We start from the raw sequence: 17,854 nt of genomic DNA on the forward strand, positions 1-17,854 counted from the left end.
CCTTGTTAAATCCTTTTAGCCCTCTCCAAGTGTCCTATGCATACTTGTTATTCCAACGCACTGTTCTGGGCACAAATTACAGGCCTTACGACCCTCCTAAATAGCCTTAACTGAGCTCGAGTTAGTCTATTCACACTCCACAATGATGCGGCCTAATAGAAGGGGAAGATGCCACCTTAACCACACATAAAAAAACCCTGAAATCTCACCTCCTCATGCGACATGCTCTTATTCAGATTTGGACCTGTAATGAGAGACAATTTACCCTTAAAAAGTCCTCAAAGCAACTCGTCCTCTCCTCCTTTACTTCGCTGCCACAGATAGGTGTATTTATTATGTTTGAATACCCTTGGGATGATGAAAATAACATCACATACACCTTCTATTTATATCCAAAAGAATGGATCCACGAATTTCTAAAGAGACATGTCTTTTGGACAAGTTTACCTGAAGCCTACATGACTTGACTATCCAAAAACCCACCATTATCTTCAAAAATTCATATCTCATTGTAGACAACTCGAAATTCAATGATTCTTGTTGCATTGGATTCTCCTCAATTTCATCTATAATTTCCATCCATCACATATCCAAAATTCTCCATGGTTTTGTTCCAAACATCGATGGGTGTAGAACCCCAATCTTGGGTTCCAAGCCCACAATGACCTATTGTGGTGCTCCAACCTCCAAACCCCGAACCCTAGGGCTTGGAGTACCTCCCAAGCTACAAAAAAATCAACACTCCCTCTTAGTGAGGGAGGTACTTCCAAGACTAGGAAGTAGCTCATCATCATCATCACTACTCGCAACACTCGCCCAACTCCTGGTGCTCACAACTGCAACAATCCCCGTAGTATGAACCACACCTCTCTCAGAAGTGTCACTCTCACTAGAAGCATCCTGCTTCTTCTTCTTCTCCTAAAATTTCTTCCACTCTCTCCATGATTCCGTCTTGGCAGCTATAGGAGCACCCTTTCTCCCTAATGACCACACACTCTTCTTGGGCTGCAAAGTCTCCCTCTAAGTTTTCAAACTCCCTCTAGAACTCGACTCTCCTTGAGTCTTTGGAAACTAGAATTTCTTCTCTAGAACTTGTACCTACACCTCTGAAGCCTGCACCTACACCTGCTCCTATGGAATCTATACCTGCTCCTCCTGCTTCTTCCCATGATCTTTAGGCTTTCCCGTTAGCCTGTATAGACCATGCTCTCTAACTCCAATCAAAATACCTGTCGAGTTAGAGCCTCTGGGCCTGAGTCTTGCCTTCCCATCCTGGAATAAGACCTCAAACCTCTTCTTCTCGATCACTATGACATATATTACATTATATTTTAATCATGGTACAAACAATACATCCTGGATCCACATCACTCGTCATAACTCCATCGTGAGTGACACAACTCCCGATCCTCAAATCTCCTTCTCACTCTTGTCACCCAACACCACGTGCAACTTTGAGTACCACTCAGCTAGAGTCTCGAATACCTCCTGTGACCCTGTCATATGTTTCGATGCACCACTGTCCATGTACCATCCATCCTCATTGATAGTACCCTACGATAAATGAAAGATCATAACAAAGTCCTCCTCCTCCATCCTCCCAGTGAGAGTGTCTATCTCAACAGAGGTCACAACATCGACGACCTGCTTCCCTTTCTTCTTCTTGTCATATCATGTCTTTGTCTTCATCAGACATCTCGACGAAAAATGGCCCATCTCGCCTCAGTTGAAACACTTGATCTTACTCAAGTCCTTCTTCTTCTTACCCTTAATTCGTGCTGCAAGTGTCACGTCATCATCTAAAGCCCTCTTCTTCAGATGAAGATCCTCGTCTCACAACTCTTCCTGAATGAAGTCATCCCATAGTCTATTCCAGTCTCGCAACTTCTCTCTAGCAATGGTCCCCTTGATGAAGGGCTTCCATTCCTCAGTGAAACCTTTCAAAGCAATCCTCACCATATTAGAATCTGAAATAGTCACACCGACGGTAGCAAGCTCATATTTGAACTAAGACAACCTCATTAGATATAAATTCACTCCTTCACCCTGTATCATCTTGGTGGACTTCAACTTATCCTCCAATACCAGTACCCGGTTCTCGTTCTTATTCTGGAATAAATTCTGAAGAGTCATTCACATCTCATGAGCGGAGTTCTTCCTGAACAAATGAGTTATTAGGGGATCCTTCACACCATCAAGGATGATCAATATTGCCCTCATATCCAATTCCTCATACAATTCTAGCTCCTTAGGCTTGGTTGGCTTCTTGATATCTTTCTCGGTGAAATCCTAGATCCTGTTGACCTGCAATACCAACTTGATCCTTTCCTTCCAAGGAATATAGTTGGACAATCCTTCCAACTTGCCCTCATACTGGAGACCAACCTGCAACTTCGACATTGTAGTGAGCCCTTCACCTACAATGTGACCAACTCCCTCTTAAGATTTGCTTCACTTGTGCACACTCTGATTCAATGTCTCTCAAAGTAGCTCAGACACACTCCGATAGCATGTTGAATTTCCATGACATTGGTGTCTAGGATGGAATCTTAAAATCTTTGACACTACCAAACCAAGAATCTTAACAAAGTTACTTTGCACAATGGAATATAAACACAATAAATCACACATGCACAATTATCGACAAATTTTTACAAAATTATCAACCCAACTTTGTTATATTAATCAACATATAATACCACTGTATAGGGCTCCCATACAAGGGGTAATGGCTCTCAAATATCCACAAGTACAAGAATACAAGTTACAATGACAATATCACTACAATCTTAGCATCTATGTCATATCTCGTCCTGTCAGCCCTTGATTTCCATTTTATTCTCTAACTGCCCCTTAGTCCATTAATAAAAAACACATAGAGACTCCAGGAGGGCTGCCACTCTAGTAGCTTCTTTCTTCCATAAAAGAGATACACATTAGGCTCCAATCTTCACCCAATCATGCAACAGGTAACACCCGTCTTGTTTGTTTATCTAGGGCTATTTTGGGCTACCAACACATTTTCCTCCAATAATGCAATGATGTCCAATGCCTCTGTCAATAATCCACTATAGAATATTCTCCTAGTTAGGGTTTCTAACCACCTAGGACAACCCTAACACATGGCTTCCATAGGCTGCATAAGATGTCCACACATGGACCATCCACATGGCTGATGAGTCACTAATGTAGCTTCTCACTTGTCATGGAACCCACTGTATATGTTACAACCCTAAAATGCTCGTACACTAACCTAAAAATATGTGGCCTCCCTTCCTTTATCTTATGTTCTCATACGTTGCCATCCCAACCCTTGTTAAAGCATTTTAGCCATATCCAAGTGTCATGTATAGACTTGCTTTTCCAACACATTGTTCTAGACACAAATTATAGGCCTTGCCACCCTCCTAAACAACATTAACTGAGCTTAGGTTAGTCTGTTCACACTCCACAGGGATGCAGACTAACAGAAGGGAAAGATGCCACCTTAACCACACACAAAACAACCATGAAATCTTACCTCCTCATGCCGCCTACTTTGCTTCAAATTCAAACATGTAATGAGAGGCAATTTACCCTTAAACAATCCTTAAAGCAACTCATCCTCTCCTCCTATACTTCGATGCCACATATAGGTGAATTTATTATGTTTGAATACACTTGGGATGATGAAAATAACATCACGTACACCTTCTATTTATATCCAAAATAAGGGCTCCACAAATTCTTGAAGAAACATGTCTTTTGGACAAGTTTACCTCAAGCCTACATGACTTGACTATCCAAAAACCCACCATTATCTTCAAAAATTCATATCTCATCTTAGAAAACTTGGAATTCAATGATTCTTGTTGCGTTGGATTCTCCTCAATGCCCTCTATCATCTCCATCCATAACATGTCCAAAATGCTCCATGATTTTGGACCAAACATTGATGGGTGCAAAACCCCAACCTTGGGTTCTAAGCCCACAATGACCTATTGTGGTGCTCCAACCTCCAAAACCTGAACCCCAGGGCTTGGAGTATCTCCCAAACTACTAAAAAATCAGCACACCTCTCACACAAACTGCTTCTTAAAATATCATTCAACATTCCAGCCCTAGAAGCCACCTTCTACTTCTTACAACATAATTTCTCTTGGCTGCTCAAGCTTTGCTTTAATAATTCTGCATTGATATTTTTGAATTGAATTATTGTTATCTTGCTATCAATTTTGTTGCATGAATTATTATTTTTTTGCCTTTTTCCTGCTCAGATTAGTCCTTGGACCGTGTTTAAACTTGAGTTGTTGTTCTAGGCTTGAAAACTGAGTCAAACTGTTGTTTTCCTCAATTTTAGCCTTGTTACAAGATTTAGCAGTGTGCCTGCTATTTTTAATTGTTGCTAACAATGGATTAACTTCCAAATTTACTGCTACTTAACTACTACCAACTCATTCATCCATGCAACTAAATTAACTTTTGATTATTCATGCATTTGCATTTTGTTGTGTTGTCATGTTTGGCTTGACTGCCAAACTTCACCACTTAAACAAGATGTCGACTCATTACATGCTGCCATCAGGCTTCCAAACTCTACCACAACTACTAGCTACTACTAAACTCGGTTTCCATGCACAACACTTTGCTGTAGGCTGAGAAGGCCTTCACGACCCTTTTTAATTTCAATACAAAAATTCTGCCAAAACTGTCAAATTTGCCTTTAACATCTTTTTCTTTGGCTCCCTTACCTGTTTTGCATCATAAGATTGGGTCTCCGCAACAACCAGCTTAGGCCCCAAGCACTTATCCTGTTTGAGGCCTTTGCGGGCCAAAATCCTTTGTTAATGGCTTTGCATCGTTGTTCACATCTCTACGTGAGGTGACCACCCATCAACCCAAAATCCAGTGCTTAGTTGTGCCAAGATCCTCTATGGCTCTATTATTTCCTCTGCACCCTTTATTACTACGCGAAACAAACTAGGGAAGGGTCCAGGTGCTTAGCCCAGAACCCCTTATCCCAACGCTTTCTATTAATCACAATTTTTTAACAGTTACGAGATTCCAGGATCCAGGGTTGTCCCCACACTCTATAGGTGATGCGCCCTTCACTAGTACAAAATCACTAATTAGTTACTAAATGACCATTTTTCAATCGGTGACGAGTAGTAGCTAATTTACAGTGTCTTATAATGCGACAAACTCTTAGTCATTTTTAGCTTAGTCATTAATTTGTTGTCTCAATTTCATTATCTAGTAGTATATTTAGTCATAAATTTGGTCATTAATTGCCACAATTAATGACCAAATATACAACAAAATATATTACTATATGATCACCCAAGAAAACCAATTAGTGACCAAAGAAATATGACAAAAATGTTGGTCGTGTTATAAGATATTGTAAATTAGCTACCAATAGACATATATATGCAAATTTTAGTCATCGTTTGAAACCAATTAATGACCAAAGAAATATGACTAAATTTTGGTCGTGTTATAAGATATTGTAAATTAGCTACTAATAGTCATATATATGCAAAATTTAGTCGTAATTTGTAATCACAAATTTATCATTTGCAATAATCATTTATGTTTTTTGGTGGTTTCATATTCATTATATAAACGAATAATTTAGTACTTTATATTCATTTCATTTAATTTCATTAATAATCATTATAAACAATTAATTTAGTCGTATTCATTTTATTTGTGTTCATCATTAGTCAATATAAACTACTAATTTAGTAGTTTTAGATTGATTTTGTGTTCATTATTAATCAACAAAAATTAATTAGTATGATTTTGCGACTAAATTAAAAAAATTCATACAATGTGCATGCTTATCTAATATAAAAATGCAAAGTTACATATGTTAATTATAATACTAAACAATATCAAGTGAAACTATAAATAATTTCAACTACATAAATTATATTATATGAAATGTCAAGTATTGCAATATGAGTTTTCAACTTAATATTGGTTGGACTAAAATTTACACATGAAATGTTGTTTCATTACTTCAAAACATTATCATTGTGTTTCCAAGGCATTGCAAGTGAATTCACCAACTCTGAAGACTTGACCATCAATATCTATGTGTGTGTCTTATGCGGGATATTGGCTCTAAGGGTATCACTAGACCGATTCTCTACTCTCTCTCTCTCTTTTTGTTTTTCGCTCCAGTGTTATTGTTCTCCCATTTCTTCAATTCTTTCTTCTTACCATCAATATTGAGTTCCTTTTCTAAAAACAAAAGAAAACGCAGTGTAGAGTGTAATCCATGAAAGGCGATGAACACTATAACATAAATTAAAATAGACTATAAAGAATTTATATGACATATACCTCAACTCAACAATGTCAAATCCATCTTCCCATGAAAGCAAGAAACTTGAACAAGTTTTCTTCAATTGGGCAATAGTGGCCACTATGTGGCTAGATGACCTGTATAAACAAAACAAATAAATTGTCACCATAGAAAATAACACCTTAGTAACTTATTATTCAATCTTTATGGAAATCTTAGGCACAATCATGCCAACCAAGTTACATGCTAAAAATCTCAAGTTGTGGGTAACTTGTGAAACCAAATAATCTGAGATATGTCTAATCCTTGTCATTTTATTCACAACAAAATTTCATTCTCTAACGCATGAACTTGGTCAAGTATAGAAACAACATGTGCTCAAATAGAAACATGAAAACTATTCTAATAGTCATGAAAATATTTTAACACAAAACAACTGAAAGGATTTCAATCAATATCGTGTAATACTAATTTCATCTTCAAGCTTTGGTTGTTGTTTAAATGGACATGATACCAAGTATTTTCAATTTTATATTTAAAAGAAAAAAAATCAAAAGAAATGTTCAAAATTCAATCAAACAATAAAGAAAAGATATCATGGAATGGATATCGCAATTATAATTTTTTTTTTACCTATCCACTGATGTCTTGTCTGGCATTCCTAAATCATTTGCTTTCCCAAAATAACTAATGAGGTGAAAGAATCACAACATTAAAAACCATAGGAATCGCTACTAGAAACATTTCCAAAGTCGATGGCTTAGGTGCCTAAAGGATCTCCAACAATAAATGAATCATATCCAAGTCATGCTCTGCATTATATCCCCATCCTTTTTCCAATCACATTTCCTGTAACCTACCCACACTAGAGTCAAGTAACAATCAAACGAAGGAATTGACATTTGCTTTTATCTTTTATATATATAAACTTTGAATCTAAAAATCTTTTAACACAAAACAACTATAATACTAATATTATATTCAAGTTTTGGATGTTGTTTAAATGGATATGATACCAACTATGTTCAATTTTATAGTTAAAAGACAAAAAAAAAATCAAAGTAAAAGTTCAAAATACAATCAAACAATAAAGATAAGATATCATGGAATGGGCGTTGCAATTATATATATTTTTTTACCTATCCACGAGTGTCTGGCATTCCTAAAATTGCTTGCCCAAAATAACCACGAGGTGAAATAATCACAAAATTAAAAAACATAGGAATCCTTCCTAGAAACATTTCCAAAGTCGATGGATCAAGTTCCTGAAGGATCTCCAACAACAAATGAATCATATCCAAGAGATTCTCTGCATTGTCTCCCCATCCTTTTTCCAATCCCATTTCTTGTAATCTTCCCACACCAAAGTCTGGTAACATTCAAATGAAATATTTTATATTTTTGTAGAAAAAAATGGAGATTTGTCAAGCATGCTAATTAGTATTAAGACTATTTTCATGCAAGGAGCATCCCATTTATTTTGAGAAGAGAAAAATTAAACTCAAGAGTAACTCAAGCCGGATCCACTCACAACAATGAAGTGTTTCCATTAGATAGAAAATATATTATTGCTATAGACGGGCCTCAAACTCAACAACCAAAATTGCAGTGCTCAAAGGCTTTCGAAATGGGTCAAACATATTTTAGAAACCTAATAAAATATATGTTTCTAAGAAAATGCCTCATGTCGTGAAAAAATACGGCTCACGACATGATGAATAGCTACTTTGACCAAACTATAAAAAATTCAACATTTTAATGAAGATACATTGGCTACAAAGCATCTCCATTACATGGATTTGCAGGGTATATTTTTGATCCAATGCTAAACCTCAAAACTCAAAATGATAAAAGTACTCAAATTTTAAAAGATATACATCCTAACTTGTTTCATCCCAAAGGAAAGAGAAGTCTCAAACTCCTAGTTAACCATCCAAAGTTTTCTTAGCTTGGAAAAGAAAAAATGCATTGATCTCATGTTTTTTAAATGTAAGACAATAAAGTCAAAGTTAAGACTCGTCTTGGCATTTGACTACATGTGGTTGAAGAGTCAAGAGTTGATTTAGACTAGACTTTGGAGTTGATTTAAGAACAACTATACAAGAAAATGCATCTGAAACATTATGGAAATATGGCACCCCTCCAGTGATGTTCTCCAATTCTCTCATTTTTTTTTTTTTTATTCCAAGTTTTACATGTTTTTTAGGTACAAGTTTAATTTTATAAGCTTTTTATGAATGAACTGATGCTGGATGGACTTTCCCTATTTTTTCTAGATTTAGATGGTTTTCCAAGTTGATGGCCTATGCCAATTTTGTGTCGATACCAAGTTTTGCAACACTGTATCCTGACTTTGTGTCTTGCTATCAGTGGAAGTTAATAGAAAAATGCTGAAAAATCCCCCAACAATAATTGATGTTGGCATGGTGTTGGTGTGCTCTGATTATATTTGTCAAATGAACTTCATCTGCTAGAAGGTTAAAGAAAAAATCTATGCAGAAAACGGTGAAAATGACTTGTCTTTTAATCAACTTTTAATTCATTTTTAGTTTTACCTATATGCGATTGCAGAGGAAGGTTGTAGACTCGAATCTGTAATTACAAAACCTTCAATAAGAAATAATTTTTTTATAACTATGGCATCTGAAACCTGCTTTTCAATTTATAGATTCAACTCTCTTCCCATACTCTACATTCTAAAAGTTTTGGAACTGTTGCATAGATGTAAGTGTGATGCTCATATTTCCAAAGTCGGTATTAAGTACTAAAAACACAATATTGCTTCAATTCACAACATGACCATGCCATGTAACCAAAAATATCAAGATTTTCATATCACAGAAAATATATCTTGGTATGTTAATTATTGAAAAAAATACAAAAACTAGTAGGTCTACAGTTCCCAAGATATAGTTCCGTGATATGGAAATCATTACATTTAGTTTTTAATATCCTTTAAGAACTAGCAGGTCTATAGCAAATCTCCTCTTCGAATTAGACTAAAAAATAAATTTAAGGAGAGATTGATCAGAATGTTGGATTTTATGGCATAAACTCGTGATTTGTTGCTTGAAGTCGGGTTTTGTCGCTTAGACTCATGGATCCATGGTTTGCAATTAAAATTTTGTGGATTAATCGCATCAATTTGGAGCTTGAAGTCAGAATTATATGGCTTGAAGGATCAAGTTCTATAGCTTTAAACGTAGATTTGTGGCTAGATGAGAACCCACGAGGTTGTCCAAATTCGCTCTGCAGAGAAAATGCACTGAACAGGCTAGTGAGGGTACCCTTTTGTGGCTTAGTGTTTGTCCTACAGTTCGAACTATACAATAGAAGATTCAAAGTTTGATAGAAGGAGAAGATAAAGTGGTGGATCAGGTCTGACATTAGAAAGGAGTTCAAGACTGTAGCGGGCTCAGAACTGATACCGTAAGTAGAATAAGGTCCAGAAACTTATAGTGAATAGAACTCACCTAAAGTCTGTGATCTCTGGTTAGGACAATTGATTTTGTGGAATTCAACCCTATAGCTATTCGTGGGTTGATAGTTTTTATCTGTTGTGGAACTATAGTTGTTGAATTGGATTACATGCTGATAACACTACATTGCTGGGTTTGTATGTTGTTGAACAATATATTGTTCTGTCAAGATTATTGTATTGTTGTTTTTGCAAAGGAGTTGAACTGCTGAATGACACCTTATTTTCTGTATCACTGAAAGAGGAAAAGACAGATTAACGATTGTATTAAATTTAGCTGTTGTACTAGAGAAAGAAAGTTAATTGCTACAGAAAACCCTAGGGCAGAATTACCCTAGCACATTATACATTTAACTTGATGATTGGATTGTTTTTTTCAAATAATAGAGATAATCACTTTAAGCATTTTAGATAGATATTTAATAGATGTCAACAGTTTGATATTTCGTTGAAGCTAAGGAAAATAATCTTTGGGTCATGGAAAGCAAGTTGCTCAAATGTATCTCTCCAAGGATGGTATGTGCATTGATCCAAAGTGAGAAAGGGCGGTTAAGGAGTTCTGGTCGCCTGTGAACAAAAACAGAGTTCGATCATTCTTTGAAAAAATCAATTTTGTGAAGAGATTCATACGTGACTTCACCAGCAGTGCGCAGCCAATTGATGCACTTTTGAAGGAGGGAAAACAATTTGAACGAATGGAAGAATATGTATAAGATTTTCGGAGCATACGGAAATATACTTCATCTACACCTATTTTAGGTAATCCAACTTTGAATGGAGACTTTGGCATTTACACTTTCAATTCTCGTGACACTCTAGATGCCATTTTCATGAAGAAATATGTGGGCCTCGAATTTGCTATATCATTTATGAGATACACATTGAAGAATTATGAGATGGTGTATATTTTTTCTATTTAATCTTCCTAAAATGCAAAGAAATTTAAAGACTTAGGAAAAACAAAATACCTTTATGTTTCAACAGAGCTCCAATATAGGCTTCAAGTCCGAAAAATTAAAGAGAAAAATATATGTCTTGGAAGCTTCTTTTTCCGGAGTGCTAGGCCATAAATTCATTATTATTTTCGGCATTCGAGAAAAATATGGAATCTTCTTTCATAGTCTGCTTTACCTCTGCCAAGAAAACTCCTCGGCTAGGGCATTATGGAAATTTCTATATGTGTAAAATCTGCCTCCAAGCTTGGTCTGAATAGCCTCACTTCTTAATATATTTGGGTCCGTTGTTATATTTCTTCTTCTCCTGTTACGACTATATGGGTAACATCTGGTTTCTGAGTAATGTTGTGTAGAGAGAACAACTTTGCTCCTTTTTTTACGCCACATTATTCCTCCTCTTTTTTTTGTTTTCCATACAATATTTTCTCTGACATTGGACTTCGGAGTAAACCCAAAACCAGAAACACATTCTCAAACATTTCTCAAGATTTTCGAGGTGACCTTCAAATTCTTGTCGATACAGAGTAGATTGTGTCCACTGCAGCGCCTGAGGCAAAGTCGGTCCTCCTCCAACCTGTCCCAAAAGAGCTAAACATCAAAAGAGATAAACATAAAAAAGGGGGTTTTATAAACCCCTCTTGCATGCTTAAATCTTTGTTAAGTGCCACCAAAATCTCGTTAACTTTTTAGGGCAAACACTAATTTTTTTTATTTGTTTTGGGTTGGGTTTAGTTAAAAGTTGCTTGGGGGGAATTTAATTTTCATTTTTTTTTAGAATATTTGGATTTTCAATAATTAATACATTTTTTATATTATAAATTAAAAATATATATATATATATATATATATATATATTTATTTGTTTTGGGTTGGGTTTAGTTAAAAGTTGCTTGGCGGGAATTTAACTTTTTTTTTTTAAGAATATTTGGATTTTCAATAATTAATCCATTTTTTATATTATAAAATTAAAAATATTTAATCAATTAAAAATCAATTTAGTTTATGTTTTCAAATTAAAAGTATTTTTAATATTTATCAAGAAAATCAAAGTGGCCCTTGGATGGAGTATATTGCCAATATTGTTTAATGTTCATGCATTTGAAGGATATTTCTTATTGTGTTTAGTGTTCAAGTTAACGTAATAGAATGAAGAATGATTAACCTCCTAGGAGCACAAGAGGCCATGATTATGTGACATCAATGATGAAAAATGTTATTAGAATATGCCAAAAGAGATCAAATAATATGCAAACAAATCAAAAGGTTAGGCCTCCTTACTCACCTACAATGTCGTGATCCTCCTATAAAATATAACAAAGGTATTCACATCTCCACACATACATATAACAAAAGGAAATGAGAAAAATGAGGGAAAATATAAATCTAACTAGGATATAAAAGATGTCTTTGGTAATTGGTAGAAGGATATCAATCTCACACCTCACATATATAACTAAAGCATTCCTTTGAGGTGATAATTTAAGGAGAGGATCAAACAAAGTGTGAAGAAAGTATGATTCTCAACACTCAGATAAGCATGTGAGTGCAACATGCCACAGTAGGCTTGAATATAATCCTTTCATTTCTTACAGGGTTTGGAAATAGAATGAAACTCATTGTTATAGGTTGGGCATCTATGAAAACCATCATAGAGTGTTTGGCTACGATAGACCATCAAATGTTTGTGTTGTGTGGGAACTACATCAACGACATGAATGATTGGCTCATAGGGTCCCTGTTCTGTAGCCATTCATCGACAAAAGCTACTTCCCCGATGGGATAGAAGTGAAAACTGATAGTTGCAAAGGACCAGAGCTCAACTATCCCACCATGGAAAAACAAGCTTATGAAGTATACAAAGAGATGAAGCATTTCAGACCCTACTTTTTGAAAAACCATTGTATTATCTTTAATGTTCTACACCCATCAATTAGATCATTTCTTGTTCAACAAGAGTTGGATGAGAGAAGGGAGAACTAGATGACCGAATTACAAGAATACGATCTTGACATGAAACCGGTTCACACCATCAAGATCCACAGTATTTGTAAGTTAGAAGCGGAAGTGATCAATGCACAAGAGGAAGACGAAGAGCTCACAGGCTGGGAGCAAGAAATAGAAATGTACAATGTTGAGCAAGCCTCTCCCACTTCAGACGGAAACTCTTGGTATGCAGATGTGCGTCGCTACCTTAAGCATGGCACCACACCCTCTCATTTTTCTATGTGGTATAAGAGGGTACTTCGACTCAAAACATTATCATATTGGCTAGTGCATAGGGTGCTATACAGAAAGCACCATGATGGGATATTTCTCAAGTGTTTGGAGGCACAAGATTCAGATAAGGTTTTACGTGATCTCCACGACGGACCAGCCGTGGGACACTTCGCAGGTAATGCTATAACACACAAGGTCCTGTGGGTTGGTTTCTATTGGCTTACACTATTCAATGATGCTCATGCCTACACACGCAAGTGTTCGGTCTGTCAAAGATGCGCTGACAAAAAATTGAAGTGAACAACCCCGTTGCAGTGGAAGAACCATTCCAACAATGGGGATTGGATATCATAGGGGAAATTTTCCCTCATTCATCGAAGCATCATTATTATATTTTGACTGCTACAGATTATTTTACACGTTGGACAGAGGCAATTCTGTTGAAACAAGTGAATGATCAGGAATTCATTAGTGTTTTGTAGCAGAATATCATTTCTAAGTTTGACATTCCTACATCACTTTATTTTGACAATGCAACATACTTTTCTTCGTTAAATATTTATGATTTTGCATTGGAAAATGACATTGTCTTGAAGCATTCTTCTAACTATTATCGATAGGGAATGGTCTTTCCGAATCCACAAATAAGAACCTCATTTGTATCATCAATAAGACCATTTTCTCTAATCAATGAAACTGGAACTCTTCTTTGGTGAATGCTTTATGGGTTGACCGAGTCATACCTAAACCTTCCTTGAATACTTCCCCTTACTTCCTGGTGTATGGAAAGGAAGCCATCCTCTCATCGAATATCTACTTCCCTGCTCTCTAGTTGTACCAAAAATCCTAGGGTAAGCTGCGTCTCTTAGTTTAGCATAGGATGCACACTTTACACAAGTTATAGGAAGAAAGGCTGAAAGCAAAAGAAATTTTTTCACTCCATCAGAACTGTATCAAGAGATGGTTCAACAGAAAGTTTGTAGGGAAGACTAACTTTAGCGTGTGTGACTTAGTCCTTAAATGGGACAAAGCCCACGAGGAAAAAATTACAGCCTTTGAATCCCTTATCACTTGTAAATTCAGATTGTTGAAGTGACACAATTAAAATTACTAACATAAATGACTAATTTGTATTATTGTAGTACTTTTTAAATAGTCGTATTTTTGTTCCTAAACTAAATTAGTCATTCACGTTAGTCATTTTTAGTTGCATTACTTATTATCTAGTCATATATTTTAACCCGAGACTAAATTAGTTATTTATGTTAGTCATTTTTAGTTGGGTCACTTAAGATTGCTCATTTTTGGTAGTATTTCACTTGGAAAAGTTGTGGTGACTAACTTTTTTAGTCACCTGGTCACTAATTTCATCATTTTCTACTAGTGCTTGATCTCAACTACTGCATGGAACGTGTTCCTAGAGCTAAGGATGAAGCCCCCTTTAGCCCGTCGGGGTCTTGCCGTCGGGTTGACGTGTCTGTGGGGACCGCCTGACGCTCTCTCTATCGGTTGTCGCTTCTGCTATCATGGCCGCGATCTCTCTACCTGACGCCACTGCCATTTTCATTTACCAATGCCACTGGGGTAAAGCTTGCAGGATGAAATGTCCTATGGGGTCCTCCCACCACTTCTCTAATTGGTTTCCACTCTGTCAACCTGTTAGTGTGGCCCGACTCCAGTTGATCGACACTTCTCTGCACATTAAAAATAAACCGTCGACCTCAAACCTCCAGGATGACATCACGCACACTATGTGTCAACCTCTGCATGGTGACACGTGTCACCCAAAAAAAGGCCATTTGGGTGCCTAAAAATGATGAATCCACCTACCACGTGTCATATGTTGACGTCATCATTTTCTATCAATTGGGCCAATCACGAACCGAAACCTGTCCTTTTGTCAGAGAGGAGAGAGGAGGTCCTTTGAGGTCTTGTTTATAGCATTTTCCTTCGTTAATTCATTTTTTGACTTACTGACCATTTTCTCTAGGTTCTAGCCTTTAGTCTCTAGCACCCCTCCTGAGCGGATTGTGGTTTTTGGAGGGGTGCCCCCAGAGTAGCTCTTCATCGTTGATATGCACAATCCGTTGTGCAGGAAACCACTTTCTGGACCATAGATACCATCTAATATACTGTCTCTAGTGCCCCCAGGAAAGCTGCCACATGGCCTGACATTTTCTTCTTTGTCCATCCCTTTTTGTGTAAAAGGGTTTTGTGTTAGGGTAATGCCTCCGGGCCAGCTTGTTTGGCGGGCTCCATCTCTGGCCAATAAAAAACTTCTTTATCATTGTTGAGGCCTCCACTTAAGCATGAAGCTTCGCATAGAGGATTTGCTGCTAGGTTTTTCACGTGTTCCATCTTTGGATGTGCGACAAAGGCTCCTCTAAACGCCTTTTAGATCTGCAAAATTTGACTTGGGGTCATAGAGATTTGACCGGCTCTATCTCACAATCCAGGAGGCCATTTTGGGCTTCTATATACCATTGGAAAGATCATTCAGAGCTCTATCCATCTGGGTGAGTTTACTCTACACCTAAGATTATTTTCCACTCCAAACATGACTCCAAAGCCTCTGCACTATACCTTTGCCACCAATTATTGTCATGCTTACATTTTCCTTTGCTTTTCATATGCCATCAATGACAACATACTTACCAATGCATATTCCTTTGCCAATATTTTCCATTTCCTTTTTCATTAATGACAACATATTTCCAACAATCTCCCCCTTTGGCATTAATGGCAACACCAAGATCAAACAACACATCATTACCATCTTGCCACTTCTCCCTTTTCTTTTCCATTGATCATTTACCATTTTGTGTTTGATCAACAATACTTCTCCCCCTTTGACATCAATGGAAAAGATACTAATATGCTCCCTGTCAACAATCTCCCTATGTCTTTTGATCCTATGGACCTATCAACTGCTGCTTCTTTTGTTGAAAAACCTCAAGTACCTTAATGATCTAAGAAACTTCCTTTATGACATGTGAATAATATTGAATAGAAGGGAAAGGAGTATTCACTCCCAATCTTTGCCTAAAGCAAATAACATGGATATCTTGCTGAAATAACACATGCTTGTGCATTAGTAGAAAATGAGAAATTAGTGACTAGGTGACTAAAAAAGTTAGTCATCGTAAATTTTCTAAGCGAAATACTACCAAAAATGAATCAATCTTAAGTGACCCAACTAAAAATGACTAACATAAATGACTAATTTAGTCTCGGGTTAAAATATATGACTAGCTAATAAGTAATACAACTAAAAATGACTAACATGAATGACTAATTTAGTCCAAGAACAAAAATATGACTATCTAACAAGTACTACAATAATACAACTCAGTCGTTTATGTTAGTCATTTCAATTGTGCATTGTTTTCATCCCTTTTCCATGGTACAAACCTAAGATCCATTCTTATTATAAACATACTAATGACACTAAAGATCTCCCCATCGAGGCCTAAGATTCCCTATAGAATTCATGTGTGGTTCATTGAGAATTGCTTCACAAAGCTTAATCATCAAAGATTTAAGTAAGGCTTAAGTCCTGTATGTTCCTATTTTGACCAAACCTACGCTTGTAAGCATCATATGTGATTTGAAATCCTCATAATATCATTAAGGTCCAATGATGAGGCTCCAAGAATCATTTTTGGTGGGCAAAACCTTTGAATGGTAGGCACATTCCTCATAGAGACCAAATAATATCCCTTAGAGAATATAATTAATATGGTGGTTTGAAGCCTTTTTAATGGTTATTGATTATTTAGGACTTAATTCCCTTTTTTTAAAATTTCCCTCTTTGTCCATAGTAAAGGCTATGAGACCCATTCTTATTATGTAAAACATATTAAATGTCCATATTCCTAACTAGAGGTATGGTTCACTGTAATTCCCTACTAAAGGTGTGGTTCATTGAAATTAAGCATGAGAATGATCAATATAAGGACCAAGTCCCTTGTTTTCCTCTCCTAACTATAGCATGTAGACTCTAACTGTTATGAAACCAGCTCACAAAAAGATAGAAAAGAGAGATCCACGCCTTAGAATTCAGCCTCTTCGAGGGGCCAACCTCCTTTACATTACATAAATGAACAATTCTTGGATGATACAAATGACAAAACCTCCTTTCTATATATAGGAGTCTAAGGAGTCACAATATAATCCAGCCGACCTAACAATAATAATATAAAGCCACAAAAATAACAATAGAGGGATTCTATGGGGCACAGAAATAACAACATGGGGGTAATAGGGGCACAACAATATAAATAAGGGGTATAACTACAATAGTAATGGGGTAATCACTAGTATTATAGGGACCCAACATGCCCCTCTCCTTCAAAAAAGTGTTGTCCTCAATGCTTGAGTAGTTCTGGATACTTCTGCATAAAATTCTCATCCTCCCATGTGGAATCTTCAGCGGATAAGTTCTTCCACTTGATAAGATACTCTGAAATTGATCGATTTCGTAGCTGTCGAGTTCTTGTTTCTGTGACTGCTTCTGGTTCCAATATAATTTTTCCTTCCTCGTCAAGTTCTGGCAATATTGTTTGAACTGGGAGCTTGTCGCCTATAACCTTCTTTAAACATGAAACATGGAAAACTGGGTGCAATCGAGAAGCTGTAGGAAGCTCCAATTTGTATGCCATAGTACCAATCTTTTGCAACACCTTGTACGGACCATAATACTTTGGTGATAATTTATTATCCTTCTTAGCTTGCTTTAGGGACATTTGCTTATATGGTTGTAGCCGTAGGAATACCCAATCACCTACATCAAAACTTCTTTCACTGCGATGTTGATCTGCCTGTTGTTTCATTCTATTTTGTGCCAACACGAGGTTATCCTTTAAGAGTTGGAGGACTTGTTGTTGATGTTTGATGTGATGTTCCACTGCC

At 36.5% G+C, this 17,854-nt stretch overlaps 1 protein-coding gene across 3 annotated transcripts; it reads right to left on the bottom strand.

Annotated features, from left to right (window-relative positions):
• Nucleotides 1-6,018: 6,018 nt before the first annotated feature.
• Nucleotides 6,019-11,324, bottom strand: LOC149153436 (uncharacterized). Of its 3 annotated transcripts, none has more exons than XR_016262800.1 (4): nucleotides 10,902-11,324; nucleotides 6,926-7,141; nucleotides 6,331-6,429; nucleotides 6,019-6,228 (listed from the first exon to the last, which is right to left on the bottom strand). XR_016262800.1 is itself a non-coding variant. In XM_089440430.1 (3 exons), exons 1-3 carry the CDS (start codon nucleotides 11,111-11,113, stop codon nucleotides 6,210-6,212), a joined length of 330 nt encoding a protein of 109 aa, XP_089296556.1. In that variant the 5' UTR covers nucleotides 11,114-11,324; the 3' UTR covers nucleotides 6,019-6,209. The 3 variants fall into 3 exon arrangements, 1 of the variants encoding a protein (XP_089296556.1); XR_016262799.1 differs by having other exon boundaries at nucleotides 10,739-11,324; XM_089440430.1 differs by lacking the exon at nucleotides 6,926-7,141.
• Between the last annotated feature and the right edge of the window lie 6,530 nt (nucleotides 11,325-17,854).

The sequence above is a fragment of the Pinus tabuliformis genome, chromosome 9 (assembly GCF_031772625.1).
Source record: "Pinus tabuliformis cultivar Carrire ecotype Pingquan chromosome 9, CPIR1, whole genome shotgun sequence".
NCBI lineage: Eukaryota > Viridiplantae > Streptophyta > Pinopsida > Pinales > Pinaceae > Pinus > Pinus tabuliformis.